The 20,791-nt window shown below is 40.7% G+C and overlaps 1 protein-coding gene across 1 annotated transcript; it reads right to left on the bottom strand.

The window, feature by feature from the left end:
• Window positions 1-574: 574 nt before the first annotated feature.
• On the bottom strand, window positions 575-20,762 carry prickle3 (prickle homolog 3). The gene is made up of 11 exons (XM_071477056.1): window positions 20,574-20,762; window positions 14,843-14,925; window positions 6,982-7,165; window positions 6,603-6,716; window positions 5,780-5,917; window positions 5,227-5,430; window positions 4,370-4,556; window positions 2,843-3,175; window positions 2,405-2,710; window positions 1,909-2,289; window positions 575-1,799 (listed from the first exon to the last, which is right to left on the bottom strand). Exons 1-11 carry the CDS (start codon window positions 20,613-20,615, stop codon window positions 1,342-1,344), a joined length of 2,430 nt encoding a protein of 809 aa, XP_071333157.1. The 5' UTR covers window positions 20,616-20,762; the 3' UTR covers window positions 575-1,341.
• Window positions 20,763-20,791: the final 29 nt, after the last annotated feature.

Below are 20,791 nucleotides of genomic sequence, written 5' to 3'. Positions count from 1 at the left end.
AAATGGACTTCAAACATCAAAAACTAAAGTGCACCAGTACAGGGTTATACTGTTATATATATCAGATGGAGCTATTTTCTTTTATCTGTATAAGACTAGAATTTATATATATATATATATATATATTCTTCATTGTTTGGTTTGTAAAAAATTGCTCCAACAATGAAATATTTGGCATTTTACATGAAAAATTACTTAAATGGGTTGATCAGAATAGTTGTTTCAGCTCCACTTGTGTATACTGTTGTTGTTTAATCTAAAGCAAATCATAACCATGTATTTTACAAGATCTTCATTTGTTTTTTTACGCAAAATCTTAATTTGTAAAGTAACTGAAGTTGTCAAATAGTGAAGTAATGAGCACAACACTTCCCTCTTGAATTGTAGTGTAGCAGAAGTAGAAAGTGACATGAGTAGAAAGTACTCAAGTAGAGTGCCTAACGTTTACTCGCTGTACTACACTAACCACTGCTGACTCATAATTTATCTAAACTACCTTCACACTCCTAACACTTAGCAGTTTGCACTGTTCAAAGGTCTGTATTGAGTGTATGTAAAGTGAAAAGAGTTCATATTTAGACCAACAATTTAGACAAATTTAATGTGACCATAACGTTGTCTCACAATCAAACAAACCAACATTATCATCTCTTTCTTTACCCAAAATAAAACAAGAAGGAACAGTGACCTACACCAAGAATATAAAAATAAATGACCTTAAAGTCACACATGATTAGAGACTTGACAAACGTGTAGAGATTTTTGATTTTGATACTTTTGACTATTTGGCCATTTAGTATTTTTAACTGTAATATATTACAACCATATAAAAATTGCACATAAGAGCACAGAAAATGGTTACAGCAGAGTTAAAATAAGATATACTTAATATTCTTTCTTACACACAATGATCAGCACAGAATCAGCTCCTGGTGCGACTGGAGGTTTGCATATGTAAATGATGGCAACGATAAAAAGCAGTGACGTTAAACCGAAGGGTCACAACAGTTCAAACTAACTGCAACACAGGTCTGTGTCTTCTCTCTGATCCTAAAATATAATCCAAACATAATCATAGCCAATAATCGTTCAACATCCATCACTACTCACATGATTAACACACTAGTGACTTTTCTGAGGTTTATTTCGCTTCCCTTTGCTAAATATGAACAATGGCTGTGGTTCACCTTTAGTAAAGTCAAACAGTGTGTGTTTTGGATTTAACAACACATCACTTAGATAAAACTTGAACACCAGAATAATGAAGGGCCGTTAGTTCTTCTTGTGCACCAAAAGTTAGAAAATAACATGCTGTTTGTCAGTGTTGCTAGATGTTGGGTGTTAGGAAATAGCACAGTTTTTATCTTTGTCCTTTGCACCAAGGCTGTGAGCTCTGCTCCGCCTCATGCTGCCTCTCAGCCCCCAGTCTCTCTGCACCTCCCTCTCCTCCTCTCCCTCCCTGTCTTTTCCCTCCTCAAGCTGCTGTTTTCTGAGCTGCGGGGGCAGGGGTATTGGCTGTCCAAGGAAGTAGCCCTCCTCCTCAGAGTCCGAGGATGAGGAGCATGTAGAACAGTCTTCATGTTTGTAGTGGCCCGGCTGGAGGGTCAGTGAGGAGGTGCTGGAGGAGCCCCGGCCGTCCCTTTCCTTCTCGCCTCTCCACTCCAGGGTGTCCAGCCGGGGCCGGTCTGGCCGCGAGCGTCGAGATCGCCTCTCTGCGCCCGGATGGAGGGAGGGGTCAGAGGGGATACGGCAGCGACTCCACCCTCGCCTCAGACTGCGCTGATGGTAAGAGGATCCATCTGGTTGAGAAAGAAGTGTGACAAAAACAAAATTTACTTGATTTACTTGATCCCGGTATTTACTTAATTTTAAGTGAATTCATATTTCATCTCTGAAGGCCTCACTTACCCAGAAGATCCATCTGCGGTGGGATTCCTTTCTGTAGATGTAACCTGCTTCCGAAACCTCCCTCCACCTCATCGTCAACCTGCTGGGTGTCCTCACCCTTCTCTTCATTCTCTTCTTCATCCTCATCCTCATCCTCATCAACAGAGTAGCTGCTGCTGATTGGTTCTCTGAAGCTGACTCTAGCGGTGCCACTGCGAGTCAGCGGGGGAGGGGAATCTAAGGGTCTGTCCTCTAGTTGAGGGGGGTCTGGTGGGGGTGACTCCCGCGGTGTCAGGTCACGGGTTTTGACGGGCAGAGGAGGAGGGAGGATGGATGGGTTGTTGGGAGGTGAGTCAGGTGAAACCAGATTGTTCAGGTGTGAGTTTTTCTGGGGAGGAAAAACTGGGGAAAGAAAACATCAGGCTCCATTTAGTTAAAAAACAGCAGGTTTAAGTTATTATAATAATTTTAAATATTCATAACTTAAAGTGTGTCAAGTATCAGTGACTTCTAATACCTTGCATAACCTGATTCGTCTTTTCCACCCAGTTCCTACAGTCTTTAGCAGTTGAGGTTCCTCTTGAATTAAGACCAGTTAGCCCAGTATTTTCTTTTAGCTCTCCCTGGAACTGAAGACCACTGACTGCAGGTTTGATCCCACAGTCCCCCGGCAGTAAACTGTAATGTGGAATGTCGCTGGGCCAAGATGGACCTAAGCCGTTTCCTAGATGAATGTGGGGGAGAGGTGAGTAGGAGCCTCTTGGATGAGGATGACCACTGGGTGCAGGAGCTCCGTTCTGAACTGGAGCAGTGCAATGGACGCCTGAGAGACGCAGCAAATAAATGTGTTAAAATAAAGAGAAAATAAAAGTATATTTTAATTCATTTGGTAATTTTTTCCCCTTCATTGCTCAAAACATATAATATATGTACCACACCAATGCACCACATTCACCTCTGTTTTCCACTGCAGTATGAATGCAGTCTTTTGCAGGTATAGTGATGCCCTCTAGTGGCTTCAGTGGAGAACCACACTGTTGCTGCTGCTGTTTCTCTGCTGTCCCGCAGCGTCTATTATGCTGAGACGGTCTGCTCTGCAGTGCTGAGTCACAGGAGTCTGAGTTATTGGGATCTTCTCCCAGCGAGCAGGGCCTGGAGCAGAAGATGAGCCCCCCTCGAGGGAGGAAGGGACGCCCCAGCAGAGGCAGCTGACAGCGGGCGCAGCAGAAACATGACTCCACGGCGTGCCAGTGCTGACCCTCGTATGTCATCTGGCCCTGGTCGATACCTGAGAGGACATGATTTTGTGATTACACATATCATTTGTGTCAGCTGCAGAATCTGAAACTCTATCTCTGTTATCTCAGTCTGGGTATACACAGTAGGTATGTCTTCAATGTGATTGGCTCAGCTGTATTTGAACTCACCGTACTTTTATAATACAGAGCTGTGACTAATTTAAATATCAATCCACAAGTATGAGCAACACATCATACTTACTGTGTACTTAATGCAAAGAGAAATAACATTTATCTGTGACATTTAAGCCCTTTACACATGGAATACTTAACATTTCTGGCTTTTCACAGTGAGTTACCTCATTCATCTTTAATTAATTTTACCATTTCTTAGAGAATTCCTCTGCCTCTCAGACTTGAAGTTACATCAGGACTCTCATCTGTTCACATGCTGCATATTAAGCATTTTGCAGGTTATTCATAATTTCATCCAGGCAGCTAGCATGAATGGAAATATCCCAAACAAATAAAATATAAATGTTTTATTTATACTCAAAAACAAGCATTTCATTTCTCTCTCTCAGTTTAACCTGTCGCTGCTGCAGCCTTTACATTCATCTGACAACACTCAATTCAGACTTGTGCTGTGCTGGAAGTTGTACAAAAATGTTTCGGGAGTCTCACTACATCCGTAATAAGATTACTGTCATAACTTGTTATGTAAAAGTAACTCTGGCACTTAATCGGGCCAATGTGTTGAACTGCTATCCAATTTATGTAAAGAGTTGCACGTCTGAAAGGGGCCGTGTTTAACTTCAGCCTTTTACCACTGATGAAAATGAAATATTGCTAAATCGTTTGGTTTCTAAAGAGAAAATAATAACATTATAAGTCCCCCTAATTAGCCTTCATGAGCAGTATACAAACATTTAATAGTTTATAACAGACCATAATGTAGTTGGAAGCAGATATTAGAGTTTATTAATGCTACAGTATAACTTCTCCTGTGGGCACTCAGATCTACAGACTATATAAACTATGTCCTCATATGAGAAGCTACAGCTGTGGACAAACTGTACATTAATAAACACCTAAAATGTCCTTACATCTGCTCACATCTAGAGTACAGTTTAATAAATGTTTGCACACTCTTTATAAAAGCTAAATAGACACTGAGATTAAGAATGGCCGCAAGCTGTACTGAAAACATCCATAAATTTGTGTCTCTAGACTTAATTCAGTACCTATGTGTTCTCCGCAGGTATCGCAGTACTCTGCATACAGGGACTCGTAGCAGGAGCAGCAGTACGGTCGACTCTCTCTCATGATGTACCGCTGACCGCCTAGCGCAGCCTCACACTCAAAACAACAGAAGTGCTTCATGTGCCAGTATCTTCCTTCTGCCTCTGTACATTCATCTGCTAGAATAACCTAAGATTAAGAGACAAGAGTGAAAGAAAGACAGAGACAGAGAGGTCAGTCAGCACAGCACAGCACTGATGATTTCATGCTAACAGAAGTCAAACACATTACGGTTGTAAAAATACTCTAAAATACTGAGGATTTGGGTTAACAAGACAGAAAAAAAAGATGCCATGGTCGTCCTCCTGTGACAGGCTTAGCCATCCTCTGGGTCTAAAGAACTCTTGGTCAGTCGTGCCAGATCCATTTGTCAGCTAAGTCAACTAATCTCTTAAGTCACAGTGAGAGGCCATTCAAAACAAGAAGAGACTGAGAGAAAAGCTACAAATAACCCACTACTATGCACCAACCAAAGGAAATGATGAAATACACCAATATTAAAGCACCTGACATGGCTCGGGGATAAATTAAATGAACTTTCTACACAGATTACTGTTGAACAAAAACATTCAACACTTTTTCTTTAAGACATTATTTTTTAAATGTTGCCTCTCTGTGGACAGTTCACAGTAGAGAGACAGGAGGGAAACATGGGGTGAAAGAGATTTTAACTTGGCAAAATTAAGCTAAATGTGCCTCTTAGGCCAGTCTTTTGCTTTCTGACTCCCACTACACTTTGCTTTTAGAGACCTAATGTTAATGTGAGTTTATTAGACAAAATCTTTTTTAAGACAGTCACCTCATCGCAGGCCTGGCAGCGGGGTTTGAGCCTTTCAGCGTGGTGCCGGCCACAGTAGATCTGTCCGTCCTGGTAGAAGTAGATCAGATCGACCAGCAGCTCACTGCAGGAGGCACATTGGAAACACTGAGGGTGCCAGCAGCTGCCATGTCCGGCCCGACTGGCAAACACCGCTATGTCTCCACCGCAGATCTGTCTGCCACACTGGAAAAATAGATTTGGTTGGGTGGGTGGGTGGGGGTGTGGTGCAGAGGGAAGGAAGTTAGATAGACCCTTTAACAAATGGTGAATGCTCCAGCTCGTACTGCAGTTTGCTCTGTAATCACTATATGTGCTGTGGCCCTTAAGCTATGCCTGCACCTACTTGCACCTGAACTTGCTCCAGTCTTATAAAAAGAAGTTCTTCTTCTGCATAGCTCTGATGTATTTTAATAGGCATTTAATTAATGCATTAATGTTACATAAGGATACTGTTGCTTTGAGCTTTATAAGGCCTGTCTAATGAGGGAATCTACTAGATTTTCTAAAAATAATAATAAAAATGCTGCTTTACCTGCTGACATATGGCTCCCATCATAGTGACTGGGAAGAGTCTAACGACGCCTCTGCCCAAGTTTTCTCTTTTCCTCTGTTGACTGAACAGACGCAACTCCTTCTTCTCCTCCTCGTCCAAAGAGTTACAGTACTGGGGCTGAGAGAAACACATGGAAATTCTCATTGACAAGCGCATTAAAAATAATTTCTGAACTTCGTTTGGCTCAGTAAGATGGATTATATCTGGCTCTTATAGTCCCATTAATAACAGGACGGTCCTGACCTTTTATCAACTACTGGGGTTGCACACAACAAACATACATAGAAACAACAAAACAAAGTAACCAAAAAAAAAAAAAACAATTACTGAATCTGATTACTGAGACTAATTCAGAATCATGAGTGAACATGTCAGTGAACAGAGGGACAAAACTGATCCGAGGGTCTTAATAAATACAGTGATGTATATGGCTTTAAATGAACTGGGGGAAAGCATTTAAAATGAATAGTGAATGAATGAAAATTTAAGGCTTTAAATTTGAATTTTTAAGAGCCTCATACAGGTCACAATGACAGGAATAAAACAGACATTTCAAAATAAAACTACATTAACCTCTGTACATAATATATGAAAGGTAAAAGAAAATACAGCATCATGAAAAACAACAGCAAGTAACAACTGTATGACATATGAAGTTTGCCCCTGACATGGACAAAAAAAACATCTGGAACTACAAAAAACACCAAGACCATGGTTTATTTATTCATTTTTTTTATAACTGCAACCATGTGGAGTTTAAAAGAAAGCTCAGAATCAATAATCGGAGTCACAGTGATGTTACCTCACTGTCGTGGGCCGGCAGCTGGTGCAGCAGTTGTTTGATTCGGTATCTCTCCCCCGGGCTGTTCACATAAGGCACCCTGTCCTCTGGTAAGCAGCTAAAATACTGGTACACCTGTATGAGGAGACAAGTGTGTTCACATAAAGGCATAAATGACAGAATAAACACAGCAATTTACTCAATTACAGGGCAATTTATTCAACTACTGTGCAATTTATTCAACTGCTGACATGAATAAAAAGACTGAATATTTCTTACCATCATTAACAAATTGTTTGTGTCTGTATGGACATGCCTAAGTGAAGGCATGCATTGTGTGCTCTTGCGTTGCATTAATTTATGTCTTGACTCTGTGTCTGCTCTGCACCCTGGCTGGTACCTGTTCAGGCTTGAGGCCAGGTGGGACCCATGCGTACTCCTCAGAGGCGCAGCCCGAGTCGTCGTCGGAGATGGAGTGTCTCTGGAAGTCTGATACCAGCTTTGTCATCATCTTTTCCAGCTGGCCCGGCACCGAGCGCACAGCATGCTCCTCTCGCACACACTTGCAGTGCACACAGATTTTCCTGTGGAGACAGGGACAGTGTTGGGCGTCACTCCTGGAGACTTTTTTTTATTTTTTGACTGATTTACAACACAAGCCAGAAGTGATGAGATGTCAAATCTTTCAGTAACCACAGTATGACAGGTGGGTTCTCCTGGTGCCTGAGGGGCTAAGGTGCAAAACATGAGTCAAGACATATCAGCCCCTCTTTTTCTGTACTATCTGACGTATATCAACACCACATTCATACAGGCACCCACACAGTATTTATGAATACATTTTATGTTGGAGGCAACATGCCTCAAACAAGCACACACACATTCTTGACGTTGACTCAATGAGACTCCCTGCTGCCAAAAATGATTAATACAACAGTTGTCACAACAAAAAAAGACAAAAAAAACCAACAAAAAAACCCAAAAACCACACTCGTTCATCACTTAAAGCAAACTCAGATGCATTCATGCCCTCATAACACCAACATATCACTTCAGGATCTGCTTCAGGACCAGCACATCCCAAACATTTTCTACCAAACAAGCAGGAAATGAGGTCACTGATATAAGCCTGGCTGTCAATCCCACGGCAGTTAAGAGAGGGAGGTGAAGATGGGAGCAATAATCTCCCTCAGCCTCATATTACAACCCATCTTGTCCTCTGTCTCCTCACTACATTCAATCTGGCGGTGGGTGTGTCTATGTGTAGGACCGGTGGAGTCAGAATAAAGCGCCCCCGGGGTGACAGTGGGGTGTGGGTGTCACATATTTGAATGGATGTGACACTGTGGCCATATGCAGCACACATTGCATGTGTACATCTCTGTTGTGATTGCATAACAGCCTGCCAGCTGGCACTTGTGGCTCAAGTTCACAAGGCACAAAGCTGCTTTATTCCAGCGCCCAACCCCCACACAACCAAAAAGCTAGCACACACACACACACACACACACACACACACACACACAGACAAAACTGCTTGTAAACTGCATGAAAGCTCATCTTCTAATCAATCGTCTCCTAAAAACTCTTTGAAATGTTAGGGACAGGCGGTAATAACTGCATGTCAGTGTGAATGAGCTCCTCTCTCTTTACCCAACACAAGTTAATTGTCGATGAGTTGACACAACAGAGACAAAAAAAGATAAGATGGGATCCCAGTATCTTTTCTCAGGCCCGACACAATAAATGCTTGTGATACAGAAGCCGTCCTGGGTTGGCACCTTGTAAGGCCATGGTCGCCAAGCAGGTAGAACCACTACAAATAATAGTAAACACTGTAACTCAGCTTAGCCTAAGTCATGTTGGCACGAATCTGGTCCCAGCTGTATTTGTGTGTGTGTCTGTGTTAACATAAGGGGAGGGGGGACCTCCACGCACATTCCTATGTAAGTGGGTAGAAAGACACAGTCAGAGACCTGGCATGATGGGACAGATGGCAGATGCACCATGTCTCACCCCACCAGCACCACCCTCCTCACCACCACCCCAACCAGCCTCCACATGATAAAAGTGTCTCTATAAAGGATATAATCACCAGCGGGTGCCAACCCTCACATGCACCCTCCAGTAATTGAGAGATGACAAAGTGCCAATTTGGTTGGATTTGGGGTATGGAAGTATGCAGCAGAGTCTCAAATCATGTCTCTTTTTCTGCTGATTGTTTCTCTGATATTTTAGGATTAAGGCCAAGTTCAAACAAATCCTGGTTTGTGCAAATGCCAAAACATTTAAATATAGTTACACTGTATATATATAAACCAGAGGGGCTCACTATATGTGCAGCAGATAAAATGCTGGACATACAAATGAGCAAATCAACAACTGCAAGCAACATCCCCTTACAGTTAACTATATGGTTTTAATATGCAGGGGCATCTTTTCCAAAACACATGCTTTTTGTTTCTCTTATAGTAGCAAGTGGTAGTTTAATCCTGACTTCACTAAACTTCAAAGCAGTACATTTTTGAAGAATATTTCAGCACTGCAATTAACTGCTGTGCTGAGCCCTGTGCTGGTCAATTATTTGAGCCACAATCCTCTGATGTAATACCACTGGGCTCTGTCCCCTCAGGGTGTGTACCACATTTGATACTGATAATCAAGAAGGTCAGAATGAGAGAAAATATCCAATAAAAAATATCTTTGATTTTCCTGATGGACATCGACAGAGCAAGCACAGGTATGTTTATGGCTAGATACAAACAACTGACTTCAAGTTGTAATGGCAGTTTCCAATTGGGGTTTATAATTTTGTAAATGGGAAAATGTAACATTCACCAAACTGCTGTCAAAATCAGAGCTGAAACAGTTACTCAAATAATAAACAAAACAATTAATTAAGAAAATAGTCATTAATGGCAGGCCTTGTCAAAATCTGAGATATTGATTAGTTCCTCAAATGTCACAACAGGAGAACATCCATGAGTCAATGAAAGGGTTAAAATAAAAGTGCACAGACAAATGTAATTAACATCTGTGCATATCCAAACTGTGCTGTCTAGAAATGAAAAAAAAGAGAAATACAAGGTAATTGTAATACACTGAATCCATAACCAGCCATATGTGTTATTAACCAAGAGACACAGCAGATGCTGCTTTGGACAGGAATCCACAATCTGCCTCTAAATTTGCTTTGCTGGACCAAAACATTGTTACTGAGACTGCTGGTGCAGCTGGTGCTGTAACTGTTGTTGATGATGTATCTTTTCTTTGTGTTTGCTGGCTATAGATCGAGCTGCAACTAATGAATATTTTCATTATAGATGGATCTGCAGGTTATTTTATCAGATTAATCATTTAGTCTAAGAAATGTTTAAAAATAGTGAAAAATGTCAATCACAATTTCTTAAAGCGTGTGGTTAAACATCTTCTTGTTTTCTCAGACTAACAGACCAAAATGTTCAGTTTACTGTCAATGTCACATATAAAAAAAAACATAGCTAATCATCATATTTGAGAAGCAGGAAGCAGAGAGTGTTTGGTGTTATTTGCTTGAAAAATCACTGATATAATTAATCAATGATTGAAATTGTTACCCATTAACTTTCTGTCCACTGACTAATCGATTACCTATAACAAAAAGAACAACTTATAAAGAATCAACAAAATAACTACAACAAAATAATACTGAATGAAACTCCTGATAATAAAGCAGGGTGATAGACGACGAGCGAGGTCTCTGCCTGTACTGCTCTGTCATGCTGATGGAGCACTAGATGGAAAGGTAAACAGAGGGTAAATACTAACACTATATGGAGCTGAAATAGACTAATTTGAACTTGTGGAAATCCAACAGCTTTAATTAGCTTTGGCTGAAGGGATTTGAAATCATTTTAATTTTGTTGAACACAGAGATTAACCCTTTTTCGCCCCTCCCCTGGATCCCAAACTGACCTGAGTCTGGCCAGTAATACATTCGCCTTTACTTTGAGATCTGTTTTTTTTTCTAAATCTTTAAATAAAATAACATCTCCATGAAGAAACCATATAGTTTTCTTGTAAAGATATATGATAAGCAGCCAACTGTGTACAAGGGAGGTGAGTAGCAACTCTACCTGTGTGTGATGTCATGCTCTACACCTGAAGTCCATATAGTACAAAACAACATCAAGCCAGATGAAAAAGAAGAATTATCTTCTAAAGACACACAAAAACCTTTCAGCTCCCAACTTAATGACTGTTTGTGTTTCTAGTCCCTCTAATCCTGTTAGACAGTAAAATAAGATGTCTTCATTACCTGCTGTAATCATGACAAATTAGCCCAGGTTGGCCCGTTGACGTTGTCCCATCCAGACTTGTGCTCCATTGAAACTATAAAAGGTTACTGCTGCTGCCTGTCAGCCTGTCTGTCAGTGAGCGCAGGATATTCTATGGCAGCTCCTTTCCATGTGGTAATTTCTCTGTCTGCGCGGCTCTTTTCAATGTCGCTGCCACCCCCGACTCCCACCCTCCTCCGTGCTGATAGTGGGCTCAAACAAAAGGCGTCACTGAACACAACCATACACTACACAAAATACAAACACAGCACTCAGGGTACACACATGCTGATGTAATTCTTAAATAAGATAAGCTAAAGTACACACAGCAGACGTTTCTTTTACACATTTCAATTAAGCCCGACAATTTACTCACTCTGCCTTTGAAGATATGAAACATCAGGGTCCGAGCAACAATCATGAAGAGTAAACTCAGTGTCTTTTCTCTTCTGACCAGACTGCTCTGACTGATTTATAACAGATGGACGATTGTTGCTTTGATGCAGTTATTAATCATAGAACTAAGTGGAGCAGATTTTGAGCCTGTGAGCAATGCTGTGCAGGATTTGTCATATTATGTGATCAAGATGGCCATGCATGACAACGAAGTGTCTGTGGTGAAAAATCAAGCAGACAGCATGACTTTCAGTCTTACTGAAGTCACGACACATCTCTGAATTCATTCCAGCTCTTCTGACTTTGGTCAGTCAGAGGATGAATGTCAGTATTTCTGCTGGAGATGATCCAGTAGTAGGCTCTTCTACATATCTTTCTTTTATTAATATTTCTGTTTTTTCATGTTGCTTAATTCAACTCCAGCATCACAGTCAGTTGTGATTGCTTTAGTGTAGAGCTGCGACAAATATTTAATTGATCTATTAGTCAATTGACAAAAAGTAACCTGCAACAATTTCTATATAGTTTCAGAAAAAAAAGCTCTTTAAATGTAAAGATTTTCTGCTCATAAACTGAATATCTCTTTGTTTTCAACTGTTGGTCAGATAAAACAAGTCATCTCAATGTCACCTTCACTTTTTTTTTTACTGTTCTCTTTCACATTTTACTGACAAAATGATAATTGGCAGAATAATTGACAAAAACAATTATTGTTAGTTAACTAACAACAGCCCTACCAGAATGCAATTTTTAGATAAGTAACTTTCAAACAGCCAAACTAGACCATTGCGTCTGAGCTATATCATAGGTCAGTATATAGTTATTAATACTGGTGGGAAATCCAGTGTAGCAGCCATAAAATAATCCTCTGCTTTAAATGTGCACTGCTGGTGTGATAATCTATAAGTGTAGTTGACTTCAGTGGGGTATAGTGAACCCTCCTCAGATGTGGTTCTAAGAAACAGATGGGCCTTGTCCTATAACTCTCTGCCACTAATTAGTGACTGAGTAATTGCCACATGGCCACCCAGACTAATAGCGATGGCGACTTTGAACACTTTTGAAGCGTGGCGGGGACCTGTGGGTCAGAAGTAACTCAATTCACTCACTGCTGGGCAGCGGAAGCACCATCTGCCCCCCACCTCAGTTTAAGCTCTGTCTGAGAAAGCTGAGGATGAAGATGGATCACTTCCCTCTCAGCGAGCATCAGCAGCTGAGCCTGTGGTCACTCGGCTGATTTTCTCCATCAGGGAAGGTGTGACTCGAAATTGGTGATTAAAGAAGATGCAATTAGCACCAGACTCTGGGGTCTTAAGAACTGACCCCCATAAATCTCAATCATTTAATCACCTTCATGATCCTCATTCTCCTGGATCAGCGAAGAGACTTGAAACATCTTAACAAGACATTTCTCTCTGTCACCTCACCTAAAAGTAATTTCTGATCTGTCCTTCAGCCAAACACATAACTGAGCAGCTTCAACAAACCACAGCATTGTCTTTATACTACACAGATTATACATACTGTAAACACATCGATGTGTACAGGGGCCACACTTGCACTCGAGTGTGGCTGGAGGTAGAGCACAGCACACATGTTTTAGATTACATCCTAACTTCTACGCTTTTGTCTTGACCTGAATAGAAGGAACAGAACTGAACAAGCTAAAAGATACAATTACAGTCTTTTGGTTACATGAAGTACGCATTCCTGTGCCTGTTGTTTTATTCTCTCCACCACCAGGCCATGGTTGCCTTCAGCCATGCAGTGCCCATCTGGAATTGTGAATAGAGCATTTGTAACAAGGAATAAATGTTCCTCCTTTTTTTCTTCACGCATTTAGCTGTGTGGTAAACCTGGTGATTGTAGTCTACAGCCTTAAAGTCTGGAACCTCCCAACACAACACAGTCTAATCTGTATCATACAGCTTCCTTCTGCATGATTGACTCTTTGTTTCTTCATAAATAATCAGGTGTAATTTTCATTAGTTAAGTTTTGTATAACACTTGGACATAACAATGTCTGGAAATAAAACTTCCACTTTCCTTCATTTTCTACATTCAACCGTCACATCTGAAAAGCAAAAGCCAAAGTGAAATGGAGAAAGGGGGAGACAGCGAGGAAAACAGAGGGAGGGTTGAAGTGGTCGAGAGGGTTACTATCACAGCAGTAAGGCCTAATCTTATTAGCGTGATTGACAGGATTAGACTAACCAAGAGACCCAACCAGCTGGATATACACTAAAGGAATAAAAAAGAGAGAGAAAAGAAAAGGAGGCTCAAATAAAAGCCTGTGAGAACTGAGAACCTGCTTAAGAAGACGAAAATAAATTGTTTTTCAGGAGGTCCTTTGATAATAGTTAACAACTCCTGAACAAATAGGTGCGAGAGGTACGTAGGCTGACATTTCAAGTGGCTTGTGTCTGAGTTTAAAAAGCAGGAATTACAGGAATTGAAAGCCCTTTTGCTGCAAAGGCTCCTGCAGTTCCAAAAACTCTCTAAACACTCAAAAACACAACACAAACATCCCACAAAACTCTTCTCTCTGCTGAGTAGAGCTCAGTTTGTGTTCACAAAATCCAGATGAAATCTCATTTGACTGCACAAAAGAAAAGTAACTGTAATATTAAGCAACACAGTGCTTTTCACCTTAAAACCCTCCTCGTGAGCACAGAGCATATGGCCCTGCTTTAGTATAATAAATGACAAATGCTACACTGACATAGGTCTTAAGTTTAAATCACTGGAGCTCAGACATACAGCACATGTTGCAGAATCACTACTGGTAATCCTGCTGCCCGGCAGATGATGAAGATAATGTCCACTCACACTAAATGCAGCTGCTGCTGTTGTGGATGTCAGAACTTAATGGCACTCATGACTCTACAGCCCTGATTCTTCACGACCACAGTCAGTAGGACTGATCGGCTGCATGAATATCATGTGGTGCCCTGACTGGGTCATGTTTGTTGTCTTTTAATGTATATCTGCACTCATCGTGTACACGGATCACAGTTAAGCTGATTTCCTTCGGTAGTAAACTTGCTGTCCGTCCTACGACATGTGCAAATACACATAGACACAGTTTAACTCCTGAACCACCGATGCCTATATATGCTGACTTCAATTTTAAGTATCCAAAAACGCTGAAAATCTTAGTATCTTTATATCTAGTGAATAAATCAGAAACAAATTTAGTCCTTAGACAGCGTGATGGATTGAGTGGCAGTCTGTTCCACTTTTCCTCACAAAAAAAATCTGCACACACAGTTGGAGTTCCTGTACAAAAAATGGCATTAAAATTGTTTTATATAAAATACTTAATTGAAGTTAAACTGGCAGGTATTTTTGAAGTGATTACCAGCCTCAGAAAAGCTGATATCAGACAATGCTTTAAGCAGCTAATTCTTAACAATGGCTGCACAGAATCCAAAAAGCAGCAGGAGAGAGTGTGACTGTATCAAAGGTGAATGCAGAGTACAAGAAAAACATTTCCTGCAAAAGGTAACAGGCAGCGCTGGTAATGTTTAAGAGTCCTACAGTTCATACCTCCAGCCATGGACGCGGAAGCCAGGGCATTGGTCTCCACAGCGCATACAGGGCTGGCCTCTGTCTGGGTCCTCTTCCTCCTGCTGAAAACAAAGCACAAACTCACTTTAGCTCGAATCATGGAGTACAATGGAGTACCATTCTTATCTTGTGTCTTATCGTCTGACACAAGACCGACAAGTTAAAAGATGTAGTTACCACATACAGTGATTTCTACACATGGTCGTAGAAACATCCACATCATACTGAGTGAGTGAGTGAGTGGTGTTACCACTTAAGCCACAAGCAGAATGCACTTAGAGTCAATCGCTTCAGCCTTTAGTTACGCAGTGTTTGGGGTGGATTATGGGTTGTCTATAGATTACTTAATGACGTCACATGTAGAGTCTGTTTATGAATATCTTTACATTATATCAAAATCATGAATTAAAATTAGACAGTATGCATACTTGAACTGGCAGAGATATAAACAATTAGGCAAAATTCACATGTGTAACATCTGTATAGATACGTCGTATTTGACACAGCTTGTGACTGACAGGGTATAAAATGATACCACTCGTAGTTAGTCTGAACACACTTCTGTGCTCAAACATTTTCATGCTTATGAGGACTATATTTTGCAGCCGGTGTTAAACTTAGCCACTCTGTTTGTGACCTCCTCTCAAATTCAGGCACACAGGTAAGATTCAGCTGGGAGTCTGAGGGCTGCTATAGTGTGAGTTTTGAAGTGATAGTGGAGGGATATATAACACACGGAGCAAAATCCTAAAAAATGCCTTTTGCCAGAAGTGCTGAGCAGTGCATCTGACAAAGCCAACAGCAACTCAGCAGCTTAGCACTAAACCAACTACCTCATATCTCGGTTCTATTCCTGCAGCACTGTGTGTGCCTGTGTGTGTGTGTGTGTGTGTGCAGGCCGTACACTGCAGACACAGGCCTCTTTTTAGAGATGAGAGGAAGGAAGCAGACACAGGATGAGAGCTGCACCCTTTCCCTCTCCATGTAGTCTCTACTTTCCTTTTCTTTAATGCCTTAACTCTACTGTTCCTCTCCTATCTTCTGTGTGAGGAGCTCACCGGTGATAGGGAATTGTCTTTTCTCTGTTGATTATTAGCTCTTTCCAGATTGCTAAAAACACTGGAACTGCATAGTGCTATCTGTGACCCCCCTCCCCCCGGTCTATTGTTTTCCACTTCACTACTCAGAGAAGGACAAAGTATGTGCCTCATTTGTTCTGTCCGTAAAAAAAGCAAGATAAATGTACAAAACTGTACTTAAAACTTACTGCGAAACATAAAAACAATACTTAACATGACAAATTTCACATGAAGATGCATGAAGTCTCACAAGCGCACAGACGCTTACAGAGTTTAATGAGGAAAGCAATAAAACTCAGATATGTGATACAACAAGGTACCTGTGCATACCTGCTCAGCTGTTTTGATCTTTTTTTTTTCCAACCACACACACAGCTGCCTTAACCACTAAAACATCAGTATTCATGTCAAGCCTGATTTCTCATGCAGAGTTTTCAATGAACATTTCCAGACACTGCAACATATTACTTTGATTAAGGCAAGACAGAGTTTGTTTTGCTTATCTTGCTGATATCTGTGGGCTGTTGAATAGGTTTTAAGTGCTTTACTGGCTGCTCTTAGCAGCTTGCTTTCTTACACTTTTGATCATTAAATTACCTTTTATGTGTTTTTCCAATTAGATTATTAAATCAATCAAATGATTCTGTTTGAGAAGTCTTATAAATGCTTACAGGGTGGAGATGTAGGATTATGTGCACTTATGACTACATCCAGTTACGTAGGAATATGAACTAGTTAGTCCAGAATAGTCTCACATGTCAGTGAACAATAATTTACATGCCATTTGTAATGGTAGTGACACAGAGACAGACAGACAGACACACACACACTAACACATACACACACACACACACACACACACACACAGACCTGCACCATGCTGCCTTATTAATCACCACTCTGATTAATGTTAACAGAGTCAGGTATGAAAGGTGACAACATGGGCTAAATGAAGCGTACAGGTGATTTCAGGGTGACTGAACCTTTCAGTTGTTGTTATTTGAACTGTCACACATATGGTGACGGAGCCTAGCAGGCACACACTGCAAAATACCTGATATTTAGCACTGGTGTACGGCTTCACTCCTAAATATTACATTTAATAAGGTTACGCAGAATGAAAGTAAATAGCTGCAGGATAAAAACACTTTTGGAAACTGTAGCTGACCTGAGACGACTACACTTCAGGATACTGCAGGGTGTTATTGACTTTCCATTCATAGAGGGGAGCCATGAAATGACATTTTATATGTCCATGTTTTCATTGTCATTTTCCTCCACTCATGTACTCTTTGACCTGTTTATTTAAGTGAAGCCTGGTTCATTTACCAGTGCACAACATGTCAGAGCAGATCACAAACAAGTAATTTTGACTGGACATTTTTGGGGAATGGGAACACCATTAACTTCTTAATGATCTTTTATGAACAGAAAACATTTCAGGAAAGAGATACTACGGTGGCTGATGTTGAAGGCTTTTTGCTGGTGAACTGGTCTGGAGGTGCTCTTTGAGAGCTCACCTCTGGCTACTGAGGTTAATTTTGTGATTGGAAACAAAGAAATCCTTCTGAGTGTAATATTATTTGTCTGATGTAAAATGACAACCACTGTGTGTCTGTTTTCTGCTTGATTGTCTCCAGACCTCTGGGAGATTGGTGAGATGGAGGTCTGCCTCATTAGATTAGACTCAGCCTGATGATCTGGTTTGGAGTAATGATCTGGTTTTGGTCTGTCTACACTTGCAGTTTGATGATGCTCCCATAGTCTCCACCAGACCATAAACAACCAACCACCAACTAAACTTGTAAGATTCTCACCCACTTCAGGACAGATAGCAATTAAGAGTTAAGAAGCGGGTACATTCGTGACGTAATAAATAATGAAGGATTAGGAATCCTGAGAAAAGCCTTAGACTTACTTGAGAAACCCTCCGGCAGTTTTCACAACATCACAACAAGTTTGATAAATAGTAGTATAAACTCTGTCCCTTTAGGCAAATTTTACTTTGGAAAAAAATGAAGAGATTATGTAATCTGTAAATATACCAACATAGCATAAATCTGTCGACCTGGTTCTAATCAAAACTGCATGTGATTACAAACCAAACTAGATTTTAAGATTTAAATGTGTAGGGACCTTTAATTTAAGTGACTGTGTTTTGGTGAAAAAATAAAAGGACCACCTTTCAGCCTTGAACATTACCCACACTGCCACTGAGTTTTACATTTCCTTGAATGCTTCCTTATCATGATGGCAGTGTCCTACATGTCAAGGCTACACAGAGACTTGAGGGTTTCATGTGCGTTTCCTTTCAGCTTTCCACGAAAAGATAATGCGTCAAGTTTGTGACCCAACAATGGGGTCTGCCTATTGTGCTGCGCGTGAAGGATGTGATGGGAGTGGTGGTAGGAAGTTTCTTCTAAACTAAGTGTGCGTAAGGTAAATAACACAAGTTCACATGAGCTCTCCTGCTCAGACTTAGACCAGCGTCAGACTCTTCATATCAGCTCCTTTTTACTTAGTGGATTTAATCACATGGTGCAGCCTCGGTTTGCTTGAGCTCTCTGTTGCTACCAAGTAACCGTGTAACCAGGTAATGGACGCACTGAAAGCCTGCCAGCTTTGTTATCTGACATCAGAGGGCACTCACTCTGGCTCAGGTAGGAGAAAGGGCTCAGTGCTGTTTAGGTTTGGCTCCTCTCCTCCATGTTGTGGTGTTCAAGGGGTTAAACATTAACAGGAGAAGTCAGAGGTCACGGGCCTTTGCTGCCTCGGCATGCCGAGAAGATGCACCTCTTACAGTACATTTGTACTGGACTTTTTTTTTCTCAGCAGACATATTGACTTGTCACAGCAGGTGTTCCTAATAACATTAACGACGGCTCTGTTACATCACAGTGTGACTGTGAGCCTGCACGCACAAAAGCAGGACCCAGAAACTGAAGCACCTGAATGGAATTCAGCCATCAATCAATTTTAGTATTTGCACCCAAGGTTTTCCTACCGTGAAGTGTGAGAAAACAAAAAGGCCTGTTGCTGGAAGTCATTATCTAAAGGTTTTTGTTGCTTGAAAAAATAATCAAACTTGATGTTCAGGCGCAGTCGATAGCTCAGATCAACGCTGGCTAACAAAACATATTTCAGGTTTAGTGGATATTGTCATACAACAAAAGCTTCTACGACACGATCACAAAATTATTGCACAGTGAATGCATAGTTTGGTATCTGTTATGGGATCTCACTGTATATCCACCTTATCAATCACAGTGAAAACACCTCTCACATCCTGTCATCAATAAGAAATCAATATGCTCCCCCACTCTCTTTTTTGATATTCTATAAACTAAACGATTTAGCATTTGAGCATCAATTTGCCTTGAGTAGTGCTCTTTTTTTTTTTTTTTTATCCATTTCTATCTCTATTTTATTTAGCATTGTTACACCGTGTCTTTAATTGCTTTGTCTTTTATTGTGGAGCACTTTGTGATATCTGATCTAGACAGATGCTATATAAATAAACTTTACTTGCTTACTTATGAAAGAAAGCGTTAGTTGCATCACTTTGATCTAGAAATAATTTTAGGTTTGTTAACCAAAAAGTACAGACAATAAACTTAAATAAATATCTGAGTTGTAAAATGATTTGTAATTCACTTTTCTAGTGCTGATCTAATAGGGTGATGCATAAAATATTCATGAGTTCATTAATACTTTAGTGTAGTTATTGTATGTATAAGGTGGGAACAGGTGTCTTAAGTGTTTAAACACTGTTAAAACACTTACGCAAATGATATGTAGCAGGGAAATTACAAGATCTCTATTAAATACTAACATTGTTATGTACAAACTCACAAACACAGAGTTAAGCCAAGTTCAGAGAAGGTTGACGTGGTCTGCCATTATTGACCAGTCCACCCAGTATGTGAATTTTACACAACGCACTGTGGAATAATTGTAGTTGGATTCACAGTCACTGTCTGGACATATTCCAAGTGTGCTGCAAAGCCAGATGTTTCAGGGCCACACAGCTGTTAGCCTGGTCTGAAAACAAGCTTCCTTTGCTCTGTAACCATATCGGCTGTGTTTTGGGCAAAAATCCAACTGGGACACAATTTAACACAGCATCAATTGTTGCGACGATGAAAACCTGACAATCGTAATAAACACCTTCAGGTCACAGCTACCACATCCCAACCTGCCCAGGTAAGTGATCTGTGACGTATTTGACCCCTCCTGACTACACCTGGGGCGCCCGAAATGACTCAAGAAACAAAGAACGCAGGGCTTTCTGGTTCTCCCTATAATAAAATAACATGACGTACATTATTTGAAGTGTAGGAAAGGAGTGGGACACTTTTACAAAAAAAAAAAAAAAAAAAAAAAAAAAAAAGCTATTCACCGACACAAACGCCAGGTGAAGGTGGGACGAGGTTCCTTTTCTGTGTTGGACCCTACAAGTTCATTTCAAGCCTGCTGTTAAAGACAAGCAGAAAACCTCCTCAAAACCGTCAAAAAACTACCATTCAGTTTGTTTTGTACTGAACTATGGCGGTATGAGAAATTCTCCGAAGCATTTACCGAGTTGTGAAAGTCATTAAGAAATAAATGTGTGGCGAAAAATAGACACTTACCGAGCGGCTCGACCGTCGTTTTTTAGACCCACGGAGGAACATGATGTCGGCTGGACGTTAAAAAACACAGTTTCCAGGAGAACAAACGGAGGGAAGACACACAGAAGTCAGAATATTTGAGGTAACTCGGGCTGTGTTGAACTACATGATGTTCCTCTCTCACTGTCCCGCACTCCTCATTCCGCCTTAGCTAACTACTAAATCGACAAGCTAGCTTA

The sequence above is a fragment of the Trachinotus anak genome, unplaced genomic scaffold, assembly GCF_046630095.1.
Source record: "Trachinotus anak isolate AG129_WGS33_773 ecotype Australia unplaced genomic scaffold, CSIRO_AGI_Tana_v1 ptg000004l, whole genome shotgun sequence".
Lineage (NCBI taxonomy): Eukaryota > Metazoa > Chordata > Actinopteri > Carangiformes > Carangidae > Trachinotus > Trachinotus anak.
The sequence above is the reverse complement of the archived record's forward strand: the minus strand, read 5'-3'. Positions and strand labels throughout refer to the sequence as shown.

Coding starts and splice junctions, on each gene's coding strand:
- prickle3 (XM_071477056.1), bottom strand. CDS start 20,615: ATGTTCCTCCGTGGGTCTAAAAAACGACGGTCGAGCCGCTCG. Junction 14,926..20,573: donor AACGACGGTCGAGCCGCTCG/GTAAGTGTCTAT, acceptor CTTTGTTTTCAG/CAGGAGGAAGAGGACCCAGA. Junction 7,166..14,842: donor TTCCGCGTCCATGGCTGGAG/GTATGAACTGTA, acceptor CTGTCTCCACAG/GAAAATCTGTGTGCACTGCA.